Raw genomic sequence first — 12275 nt, 5'->3', positions numbered from 1 at the left:
TTTCTCGGTCTCTCTGCAGGTTCTGAAAACTCCAGGACCCAGGCACTCCTACAGGACAGGCAGCGGGAGTACAAGCTAGCCGCATTGCACGCTAAACAGCAAGGCAACGTCGAGATGGCCAGTAAATACTACCGCGTCGCTAAGGTAGGTGCCTGCCAGCCAAAGCACTGTTCTCCCAGCCGGGCAGAGGCTTTGCTTTGGCCCTAGAAGTGACACTTTCAGTGGGTGCAACTAAGAAGTTGACCAGTTGGTGCTCAGAAGGCTGCTGGTAAACCACATCCACTGGTTCTGCGGCATGTTTGTGACTCTGTTTCACCTTGGCTAGTCTTATTCTGGGGCAGGCTTTTCCTTCAGTTCAGCTGTTCTGCTTCGTATGCGGAATTAAAATCAAACTCTACAAAAAAAAGATCCTGAAAATTGCAGTTAATACAGATGCAGTTATTGTCTCCATAGGCCAGCTCAGGTGTGGCTTAAGAAACTACATTTCTCTGCTCCTATCTGTCCTCCACCTTTGGAGCATCCCTCTGTAATCAACACAAACCTGCACTGGTAGTGTGGTTCACTTGCTGTAGCAGGAGGCTGGGAGCCCAGAGGCCTGGGTTCTGTTTCTGATTCTGGGGGGAGAATGTGGTCTAATAGTTAGAGCAGAACATTGGAAGCCAAGACTACTGTGTTCTAATTTCAGCTCACTGTGAAACCTTGGGCAAATTGCACTGTTTTTTTCAGTTGTAAATTGGAGATAAATCCCACTTCACATGGGATGTATGAGGTTGGTTTGAGTGGTTTGGAGTGAAGTGTTTAAAGATCTTTTAAAGAAAGAGGTTACAAGTACTGTTCTCCCTGGCTTGTGCCTTTCAGAGCTTTGATCCCATTCTAGAAGCTTTGGAGAAAGGTGAAACCGTGGATCTGGGACATCTGCCCCCACCTCCAGGTGAGAATTGGTACTCAGCTTTGCCAAACAGCCACGTCTGCTTTCTGGGGAGGTCCCCCTGACTTCATTGATATGGCAATGGAGGCAGTGACTGAGTGGAGGAAAGTGCTAAAAGAACAAACACAGCAGTCATGATCTTTCTTTGCTAAGACAGGCCTACAAAGTTTTGCCTGCATAGCTCTATCAGTCAGAGACGTGAAGAAATCCACCACCTTGACTTACATGGCTATGCCTGCAAAACCACCCGTTGACATGCAGCTGGACTGATAAGAGTCCCTACGTTGTCATTCGGGGAGGTGGATTGTACCAGCCAAAGCTTTCCTGATGCCGGTAAAGCTGCACTAGGGGGCTCTGGCAGTACAGCTCCACTGGCAGCTATATCAGTAAAGCTTTTTTGGTGTAGACCAGCCCTTAGTGTCATCCAGTGGTTGGAGAGGGCCTGGAAGTCGGGATTCGTAGGTTCTATTCCCAGTTCTGTCACTTACTCATTGCCTGGCCTTTAGAAGGGGACTCCACCACTCTGTGTCTCAGTTGCTGTGTTTGTAAAGTGGGACTGGGAGGAAAGGGGAGGTTTTATTAAGTGTTTTGGGATCCTGGCGTGGAAGGTGCCAGAGAAAGACAGAATATCATCATTGCAGTGTACCATCTGGGTGCTGCTTCTTGTGAGGACTGGGTTGGCTGGGCCAGGTGGGAGAGAGGAGGAACCTGTCTACTTTCTGTCAATCTGGGTTGGGGGTTTTTTTTGTCCCCCCCAACTTTCTGCTTGTCACTTAAGATCATGAGAACGGCCGTACCGGGTCAGACCAAAGGTCCATCTGGCCCAGTATCCTGTCTAACGACAGTGGCCAATGCCAGGTGCCCCAAAGGGAGTGAACCTAACAGGCAATGATCAAGTGATCTCTCTCCTGCCATCCATCTCCACCCTCTGACAAACAGAGGCTAGGGACACCATTCCTTACCCAGCCTGGCTAATAGCCATTAATGGATGTAACCTCCATGAATTTATCCAGTCCTCTTTTAAACACTGTTATAGTCCAGCCTTCACAACCTCCTCAGGCAAGGAGTTCCACAGGTTGACTATGCGCTGTGTGAAGAAGAACTTCCTTTTATTTGTTTTAAACCTGCTGCCCATTAATTTCATTTGGTGACCCCTAGTTCGTGTATTAAAATCTTAAAAAATTACAATCTTATTTTCACAGACCAGCTGCCCAAGGAGCTGTTGTCCCCAGGTCTACAACAACAATCTGCTGTGTCGACAACCATGCCTTTAGCAAAATCAGCAGCCCCTGCTGCAGGTATGATCTCCAGAACGGTGCCTTGGTACCTTAGCTGCCCCAGCGTGACTAGAGGTTGCTCATTATGCCGTGCAGCCGATCAACCCTGGAATTTCCATTAGACAGAATGGGAGCTGCCTGCTGTACTGCCTGTGTGGTGGTTGCTATGTATCTTGCCAACCTTGTTTTTGTTCCTAAGGACAGCAGACCCCCTCTGTAGTGAAAGGAAAAACCTGCCCAGAGAGTAAATGGGACTGGAGGGGAGGAGGTTTCTACCAAAAAATATTCTAGAGCCGTGCAGAGCTTATGCCGCATGTTCGGGTAACAAGAAGAATCGTCGTGACACAGGGATGGCTGGGCGTGTGAGTTCTGGGGTGGGAACACGTTTGCTCCCTGATTGGCAGGGAACATCTCTTATTTATCGTCAGTGCTCAGGGAGGAGTCAGTGTTGCTGAGTGGATAGAGCACTGGACTAGGACTCAGAAGACCTGGGTTCTATTTCTGGCTCTACTGTTGGGTGACCACGGGCAAGTCATAGCCTGCTTTGTGCCTCAGTTTCCCCATCTGTAAAAAGGGGGGATAATTCTATGACTTCATACGTAAATCACTTTGAGATCTACTGATGACAACTAATGATGAGAGCTAGATATTCGAGGCAGCAGTTAGAAGTGAGTTGGAAATGAAATGCTGAGTTGCCTTCTGTCACCACCTCAGCAAGGGCTGGGGCAGAGTTACAGATTTTCGTTAAGGAGGGAGAAGCTGGAAAAGTAAACCCAGTAAACATATCATCCCTTTCTCCCTGCCCCTGCAGTAGAGCTCCCTTCACCCCCACGAGACATGTTGGAAGCCCTGCAGCAGAGGATGGAGCGGTACAAAACAGCTTCCGCTCAGGCCAAGAGCAAAGGAGATGACCGGAAGGCAAGAATGCATGAGCGCATTGTGAAGGTGAGAAAAGCGTGAAAGTCCTGTGGCCTACAGCTCTGAGTGGATCCTGGCTCCCCTCACCCCCACCAGATACCATGCTGTATTAGAGCTCTACAGCAGGGCAGTATTCCTTCTGGGGCAATGTTATCTGCTGGCTGGGGATTCGATTGGTGGTTGCCTTCTCTTTGAGTCGGTGCTGACCCCACTTGCCAGGAGCACAGTGCTTCTGGACGTGCCATCTTTTTGAGTGAGATTCTTCCTCACTCGTAGTTATTAGTCTTTAGTGCTTTCCTCAAAAGTTGGGGGGTACATTTTGGGTAACTGCATACTGCCTTCCCCCTGCAGTTTCATTTGGATCCATGATATATCACTTCAAGTAGCATAAATGTTTCTGTGCGCTGTTAAATAGCTGCTCTGTTCCACCCCAGAGACTGCTGCATTTCAATGATGAGTGAACGATCCTTGTGCCAATCATCTTTATTTGTAAAATCCGTCAGTTTTGCTCAATATCTTCTTGAAGGCTGAGCATTAAAGCCTGATGCAAATTGCCAGTATCTTGACAGAGAAATGGAGGGCTTAAAAAACCTGATCTTTTAGACTTAAGCAAAACCCAACCACGATGTGGAATCTAATCTGCCACTGATGGCATAATTCCAATGGATGTTAGAGTTAGCCAGGTTTCTTCTCTCATACCACACTCACTGCAGTAATGGGAGGAGAAACCCCTAACTGTTGCCATGGGGGTAAGATTCGAACTCCTCAGTAAAAAGATTCTGAGGCACAAGCTGGTTTTCTGACTCTGATTAGTTGATGGGACACCCCCCCTCTTGGCAGCTTGCGTGTGGATTGTCTCAGTGTTTCCTTGTGGCCCCCCCCCCCAGCTGTCTGTGTCCACCTGCTGCCTCTTGGCTATACTTAGTTTGTAAACTCTCTGGAGCAGGGACCACCTTTTTGTTCTGTTTGTACAGTACCTAGCACAACGGGATCCTTGCCCACACTGGGGCTTATAGGTGCTATCCTAGTGCAAATAATAAGGCATATGGCATGCCTGTGAGGCACCATGGCAGAGGTGCTCAGTCCTGATTTCTCTTTCAGCAATATCAAGAGGCCATCCGAGCTCACAAAGCAGGGAAAACTGTGGATTTTGCTGAGCTGCCTGTTCCACCAGGTATTTTCTGGTTTTAGTTTGGTACCAGTGTAGAACAGCAGAGGACACTTTTCACTCATGGTTTTTTAAAACTTCCATATGTGTGAATTTCACTCAGGAATAGCAGCTTTGGAGACCTCTCTGTTTACAACACATACAGCATTGGCAGTAACAGGGCACCTTTCTACACTCCATCCCCACCAATGTCTCTGAGCCCTGCCCTGGAAGGACCTTTCCCCTAGGAGCAAGAGGGAATTTCAGTCTCCTTTCTGTGGTCCTTGGCATTTCTTCTGAGATCGCCCCCTTGGTCCCTGCAGTTCTGTTATCTAGCACGGTTCACTCAGCGGGTTTGAATGGCATTATCACTCAAGTAGCTAGATGTGGAATCTTCCTACCTCTTTGGGGAGCTCCGGTACGCAGCAGCTCTCTATAGTAGTTTAATCCGTTTCGATCTCCTCTTTAGACTTGCCATCTCTTTGGCAGGCTTCCCACCCATCCATGGCATGGAGGCTTCATCAGGAGACCAAAGCATCATGGGAGTCCTGGAAACCGCTATGAAACTAGCCAGTCAGGAAGACCGAGAGAATGATGAGGAAGATGACAATGTGGAGGGGATGAAAAAGGTCAGGTTCTGCTAACCTGGGAGCCTGATCCGTTGGGCGCAAGATGGCTCAGTTAAAACCAATGCTGAGTTGTATTAATTGATTATCAGGGGTGGGACCACTTTATACAGAACCCCATTCATTTGTGCTATGGAACTTTTTTCTCTATGGAAACTGAATACAGGTCACTTGCAGGTTTAAATTAGCATAAAAGGTGGATTCTCTGTAACTTGAAGATTTTAAACCATGATTTGAGGACTTCAGCAACTCAGCTACAGGTTAGGGGTCTATTACAGGATTGGGTAGGTAAGATTCTGTGGTCTGCAATGTGTGGGAAGTCAGACCAGATGATCACGATGGTTCCTTGAAGTCCTTTGGGTCTGTGTTTGGGTTGAATTTTATAGTGCTGGCTAATGTTGGCTTTTTTCCTCTCTATTTGTTTCAATTCCCACCTTGCCTGAGTCCCAGAGTTCAGAAATGTCACGTTCTTTTGTAAGAAAAATAGCTTCACATATTTTTCTGATTGTTAATTACAGCTGGGCTCTCGCCCTGCGCTGTCAAATCCAACTGCCTCGTCCCAGCCCAAGCTGGTTCCACGTGTATCTTCAGGAGGTACCCCTGCAGTAGCAAATCCTGCTGGGACTGGCAAATCCACCGCAAAAGCCACCACAAAAGGTACTTGTGCTTTCCAGCTCATAGAAACGTTCCGTCTTCATCAAGGCCGATGCTGTAGGAAGTGGCCAGGCTGTGTTCAGGGCCACGCTATCCTATATGCTGATCTGTGGTGCTGGTGCCTGCTACGGTTCTCTGGATGGGATGGTTCCCTTGTCTGACTCGGTGCCTGTGGTGTAGTCAGGAGTCCAGGCCAGGATTTAGGGAGAGCATGCATGATGACACTAGGCAGCACAGGCTAGGAACCAGAGAGGACTGTAGGGTCTGATGAGCCTGGTATTTTGAATACACCAACATTCCCAGCTCGAACTACCCATAGCATGAGGTCCTGACAGCCACCCCCGATGTGACTATCTTCTTTCTCTTCCTCCCGGCAGCCCAACAGCAGCTGGCTTTCCTGGAGGGCAGGAAAAAACAACTGATGCAGGCGGCGCTTCGAGCCAAACAGAAGAATGACATTGAGGGAGCGAAGTTGTTCCTGCGTCAGGCCAAGGGACTTGACCCCATGATCGAGGCGTCCCAGGGTGGGCTTCCTGTCGACATAACCAAAGTAAGGAGGTCCCTGCAGTGCATTTAATTTGAGACCAATCCACAGCATGAGAAGTACTGGTCTCTGCATCTCCCACTCAGTTGTTAAAGATTCCTGGCCTTTTCAAAAGCACAGAAGGCCTGGGTAATTCTATTCTGCCTCTTTCAATTCCAAATGCGTTTATTATGGCATCTTTCACTCTCTCTCCTACCATGTTGTGCACCATTGCTGTGTGCTAGTTAGACAACTGATACTTCCCACCCCAGAAGTGACTGCATTTTAGCGCTGGGCGTTATGATCCTCACAGACAGCATCTGTCACTGTTAAAATTTGTAAAGATCTCTGGGGATCCTGCATAACAAAAAGATAAATGGTTATATTGCTACTTATACTGTAATGATAATCCGTCTCTAAAACTAGCCACTACATGAATATTCATAGCTATGTGTGTTGCCTGAATTCAGGAGTATTGGATGCACAAGCTCCTGAACTTAAATATAACTGGAGCTGTGTTACATACTGAACACTGGAATACCCCGCCCCCTGCACTTGCTTTCAGAGTGCTGACATCTCTGCCTGTTTCAGAAGATATGTCTAATGGTTAGATTAGGGGGTGAGCATTCAAGTCTCCTGGTTTCTATTCCAAGCTCTGAGAGGGGAGTTGGGTCTAGTGCTTAGAGCAGGAGAGTGGAAGTCAGTACTCCTGGGTTCGGGTTCTGATACTGACCTGTTGTGGGACTTTGGAAATGGAGATGCAAAGATGAAGTGACTTGTCCAGTTTGCAAAGTGGGGATAATCTCTGCCTTCCAGGGCCTGTGAGGCTTGATAAGATAATGAGGAAGGGTTTTGAGCGCCTCGGTTGGAAGATGTGGTCCAGCATGGGCAATTCCTTACTCCAGGACTGACTTTTGCAGATGGGTGTGTGTAGGTGAAAATCTCTTCCCTTGAAACCACCGGTCACTGTCATGCCTCACTTCTGTTTCAGGTTCCTCAAGCCCCAGTGAACAAGGAGGATTTCGTGCTTGTGCAGCGTCGTGGGGTCAGCATCTCCCCAGAGGCTGCCAGCCAGTACATGGAGTTCATGAAGCTGATGAGGCAGCAGCACGAGGTGGGAGATGCAGTAGGAAGAGAGCGTTCGGCTGGGCTTTCAGAGGCTTAGAATCTCCTGGGAAGCTCTTCAGAAGAGCAGTGATGGCAGCGGATTCCTCCGGGACTGGAGCTTTCCTGCCTAGGCTTAAGTGAAGTTTCTTGCCCTTCTTAGTCTAGGAGGAGATTCTGTCAGCTGTGATCCCAGGAGCATTAGGGTCACACCTGCTGCTGCGTCTTGTTAAGTCAAACTTGCTCTGCCTCTTCTGGAGTTCTCCTTCTCTGCAAAGGATTGTGGGATTTTGAGGGGCGTAGCAAGAAAACACAGGTGTCTATTGGTTCCTAGATTAAGAACTGCTGATCCTAGGCATTAGGCAGGGGGCTGAGGGAGACTTCAGTTTTGTTTAGCAGACGTGTATTGCTGTAGTGTGTGGTGGCAGGAATGCCGTCCTGATGGCAGTGTACTGGGTGGATTGTAAAGGTCTGTATGAAGGAGAAAGGATAACTTGGGAGACAGGACTCAGGGGTTCTATTTCCCCTCTGAGCGACCTTCCCTTTTCCGTCTCAGTGGCTCCATTTGCAATTGTGAATGAGAATACTTCTTCCACAGGAGGCTGTGTCTGTGTGTTAGTGAAGTGCTGCAGATCCTTGGATGGAAGGCGCCAGAGGAGGGCAGATTGTAGTAACTTTCTCTCTCATGTGTTTTTGTCCCAGATGTGTTTGAATTACTCCAAGCAGTTCACTCACCTAGGGAATATCGCCGAAACAACCAAGTAAGTGTCAGCGAGAGTGCTTTCTCTCCCTCTTTCCCTCAGGCCCCTTTCCTTGTGTTGGTTGTACACACCATGACGCTGCTGCAGAATTACCTAGGGTGTCCTTCCTGGTTGCTTCCATCAGGGAAGTCATGCGTTTTCTTTCTGAAATGTGTCTGTGTTGGGGGCTCTACTGGATGTTCTGCCTTTCAGATGAGATGCTAAGCAGGGGTCCTGACTGCTCATGGGTTAATGATCCTATGGCATTTTTCCCAGCCCCAGTGTCCTGGCTAAATTCCAGCATAGGTAATTCCATACTGCCTGCCTAAAATTCCTGGCACACAGGACACCTCACTGTGCAGTGTTGTTTAACAATACACACCAGCTTCTGTTCTGTACTCCAGAGGTGGCTGCATTTCAGAGGTGGGTGAAATACTTAAAAGCATTGCAACTTCTGAAGCATTTGATGAAGGGTGCTATATTAAATATAGAAGGTGTTTGTAGTGATCATATGAAACTGGTAACCCCATGTCTCCAGTTTCTCTCTCCATCCTAGAAGGTGCTTTCGCTTAATTCAACAATCTATCTTCCACTCTCCATCCTGAGTCAAAGCTAAGACTGCAAATTAAGATTGCCTTGGCCCAAATGGGTCCAGTTTGCTCCACATCTGTTGGATGTAGGCTCATGATGTGAATTTATGAGATAGGAACTGATTCAATGGGTCAGGCACACAGAGATACCGTCAGCAAGGACAGAGGCCAACAATACCAGATATTTATGTGATGTGCACAATGTATGTTACAAAATAAAACAATTAGGGTATTTTTTAGTGTCACTCATGGGAAGTTTTGAGACTACAGTTCAGATTTTAATAAACAGAAGGAGAGAGAAATTGTGGGTATGTCCACACTGCGATCCTGAGGTGTGATTGCAGCTCTCCAGGCATACCCAAGGTATCTTTGACCCTGGGTATGTACTCCGACAACGAGCCCATGTAACCACCTGTGCTGCTAAACTACCACTGTTCTAGCTAGGCATACAGGAGCTGCAGTCAAGCCTCCTGATTGTAGTGGAGACATACCCAAAGCCACAGACAAGAGGGGGAATGTGATAGGCCATCGCCTGCAATCTGTAGTGAGATGGAGAGTGAACAGTGCAGGAATGCTCTTCCAGACAGCAGGAGCTGCAGGTGTGAAGGTTCTTGCACTGGTCTGAGAGCAGAGTGCAGAATAACAGGTAAGCTACAAAAGACTCTCCATAAGAGTAAACTCCTGGCTCATTTTAGCCCTTCCCTCTGCAGGTTTGAGAAGATGGCAGAGGATTGCAAGAAGAACATGGAAATCTTAAAGCAAGCCCATGCCAAAGGCTTCCCATTGCCCAAGTACCACTATGAGCAGAGGACCTTCAGTGTGGTCAAGTAGGTTAATTTGATGCCAGTTGCTTCCTGCTCCTTTCATTCCAGCCATGCTATCCCTCATTGCAGGGTGGGAGAAGGTAACCAAGACCTCGCCGGTGCTGATATGTCTGGCACTCCACTGGGGGCAGCTTCCTGTGGCCTTGCTTTCGGGGGAGCTCTTCAGTACACTGGAGCATACATATTGACCTCTGCCTCCCAATCGGTGTGGAGTCCTCCCTCCCACTCTAGTCTCAGGAACTGAATAATTGGTTTGAGTTCTTGCATGAGGTGGAGATGGGGGCCCACAGCAGTTGGAGTGGATAGGGCTGTTGTATGTTTCACCCATGGCTAACCCTATGTGCCGTCTTGGAGCCATACTCTATAGTCAATTAAACACAATATTTGTTAAAACTGAGATCGATACACAGGCACTCTGTGCCTGTTTCCCCATCACCAAAATGGGGATAATACGTTGCAATTCTTGGATGAAAGGTGGTATAAATGCAGCGTTTGATCATTTCTATGGAAAGGTTGTCCTGGCAGATATATTTTTCCTGGTATAGTTGAGACATACCTGTGTTGGTCCGCTGTATGCAAGCCCAGGAAATGTCAACCTACAGCACCTGCAGGGGGCACTGCAGAGCATGCCAACCCCCTTTCCCCCCCCGCCCCTCCCCGTTCCTGTCCCCCGTCCCAAGTCACTACTTGGCTGGCTGGAGAAGGTAGGAATTATTTGATGTTTAACCTTCTTTCTGCCTTATTCTTGAAGGATCTTTCCTGAGCTGAACAGCAACGATATGGTTCTTACTATAGTGAAAGGGATCAACCTCCCAGCTCCTCCAGGTAAAACAGCAGTTGGCTCTTATTAGCAAAAGAGGGGGTGAAGGGGATGTGTCTCATTACTGCTATGCGAAATAACCATAAGCAGAGGTGCTGAGTGGTGATTTCGCTCTGCAGTGGGAATTATCTGTTCTGCTAATGCGGTGACCGATTGGAGCAGGTGAAGAGCCCCAGGCACAGGACTGCTGCTGAGTGGGGTATCAACCAAAGGGGGTGGCCTAGGTGCAGTGGGAGCATGGCGCTTTGTCTGACGACATTGTGGGTGGGACGGGATGTTGCTACAGTGTCTGCTCCAGCTCTTGGACTCCCACGCTTTTTAATTACCTTTTGTTAAAATGCCCCAGAGACTGTTGGTCAGAGCACCAGCAATTGTCACTGGTGCTTTTCCCTGCTCCTCTCATATGGGATCCCCTTGTGGACTGGCAGGTGCATCAAAAATTGTGTGTCTGAAATACGGTTATGCAGAGCTGTCCCAATAAGGAGAAGAACCCCACTGCGAGTGGGGCTCAGATGATTAGAATATGGGAATAAAAGTCAGGAAAAATGAGTTCCGTCCCAGTCTCTGCCACTGATCGTGTGACCTTGGGCAAGTCATTTAGCCTCTGTGCCTCAATTTCCCCATGTGTAAAATAGGGATAATAGCACCTAGTTCTTGGGGAAGAACTTAATTGTTTGCAGTGTTGTTGTGGCCATGTGGGTTCCAGGATATTAGACAGAAAAGGCAGGTCAGGTGATACCATTTATTGGACTAATTTCTGTTGGTGAGAGAGACAAGCTTTCATGCTTACAGAGCACTCTTGTCTGTGTAGCTCAAAAGCTTGTTTCTTTCACCAGCAGAAGTTGGTTCAGTAAGAGATATTATCTCACCCACCTTGTCTCTTTAATTTAATTTATTAATGTTTCTTGTAAACTTTGAGATCCTGGAATGAAAATTGCTATGGAAATGCAAAGTTGCAATTTATGAGGAACTTAAGTGCTGCAGAAGATTTACTGTCTCCATAGTCCCCATATTTTCAGCCTCAGTTGGAAATAACTTTCTCCTGCAGCAACTCTCTCTCTATTCGTCTAGGTACTTACCTAGTACTAAGTACTCGTGTAGGTACTACTCCATCACCTTAATAGCTGAGTGTCTCACAGATGTTGTTTATTATCACAACACCCCTTGGAGGTAGATCGGTATTTCTATCCCCATTCTACAGAGGGGGAACTGAGACACCCAGAGGTTATGTGACTTGCACAAGGTCACACAGGAAGTCTGTGGCAGAGCCACACACTGAAGCTATTTCTCCTGAGGCCCAGTCCTTAATCCTGCTGAAGAGCGTTGGCTCAGGTTAACTTTTAATGAAATGTATCCAGTCATTAGCAGAGGAGGAACAAAGTGGGATATGGGACGCTAGGAGGGTATCAGACAAAAATAACACCAAAATATGATCAAATAGCAATAGCTGGGCATGAGGTAGATGGTGGTAACTGTGAATGTGTGGGAAGAAATGAGCAGAACGTGAGAATGCACAGATCTAGGATGGATTATAGACCCTCTCAAGGGTGAAAGTGGGTTGGGAAATGGGTTTTTTTCCCCCAACAGAAAATTTGAAAACTAAAAAATTTCTATTCAGGAATGCTGCCTTATGGGAGTTGTAGTTTGGGTACTTGTGCTCCCATTCTCCTACAGACTGGGCTCCCTGGTGCATGTGCATCCGCCATGGTGCACCCCCTCCCCAGTTGGAGAGGGGAGTCAGTACATCCTGGGAGTCCATGACTACAGTGCATCATGGAAGAAGTTGTCCAGCCCGGGAGCTCGGCTAGTAGAGGAGAATGGGGACATGGACTACATGTCCCATGTGGCAGCGTGGCAAATTATCAAAACAGAAATACTTTGCTTTGGGGGCATTTGGGGTTTTTGCAGAAAAGCCAAAACTTTCTGAGGAAATTGGATACTTCTTGTGAAAAATATCTTTGAATCGAAACCTGACTTTTCCATCACAGAAGAGTTTTGACAGTTTTCAGCCAGTTCTAGAAAAAGAATTTGTCTTCAGTGTAGGCTGGAACTTTCTGTCTTAAACAACCATTTTGACTATCCCAGACGTCTCCAGTACAAATTAATCTGCCCTTTGGTTAAAAA

The 12275-nt window shown here is 47.5% G+C and overlaps 1 protein-coding gene across 5 annotated transcripts in view; it reads left to right on the top strand.

Annotated features, from left to right (window-relative positions):
* Positions 1–12275, top strand: part of CC2D1A (coiled-coil and C2 domain containing 1A) — a 35902-nt gene that overhangs the window by 9166 nt on the left and 14461 nt on the right. For 4 of the 5 annotated variants that reach the window (XM_030545848.1, XM_030545847.1, XM_030545845.1 and 1 more), the window contains 12 exons: positions 20–144; positions 859–931; positions 2131–2226; positions 3017–3150; positions 4225–4297; positions 4760–4899; positions 5415–5553; positions 5928–6100; positions 7065–7187; positions 7880–7938; positions 9218–9334; positions 10083–10156. In XM_030545848.1, the coding sequence (XP_030401708.1) occupies positions 20–144; positions 859–931; positions 2131–2226; positions 3017–3150; positions 4225–4297; positions 4760–4899; positions 5415–5553; positions 5928–6100; positions 7065–7187; positions 7880–7938; positions 9218–9334; positions 10083–10156 (1326 nt within the window). The remainder of the gene's footprint in view (positions 1–19; positions 145–858; positions 932–2130; positions 2227–3016; positions 3151–4224; positions 4298–4759; positions 4900–5414; positions 5554–5927; positions 6101–7064; positions 7188–7879; positions 7939–9217; positions 9335–10082; positions 10157–12275) is intronic. The other variant, XM_030545846.1, reaches the window with a different exon arrangement.

This window comes from Gopherus evgoodei, unplaced genomic scaffold (genome assembly GCF_007399415.2).
Source record: "Gopherus evgoodei ecotype Sinaloan lineage unplaced genomic scaffold, rGopEvg1_v1.p scaffold_40_arrow_ctg1, whole genome shotgun sequence".
Classification (NCBI taxonomy): domain Eukaryota; kingdom Metazoa; phylum Chordata; order Testudines; family Testudinidae; genus Gopherus; species Gopherus evgoodei.
Note: the sequence above shows the minus strand (reverse complement) of the source record. Positions and strands in the feature narration are given on the sequence as shown.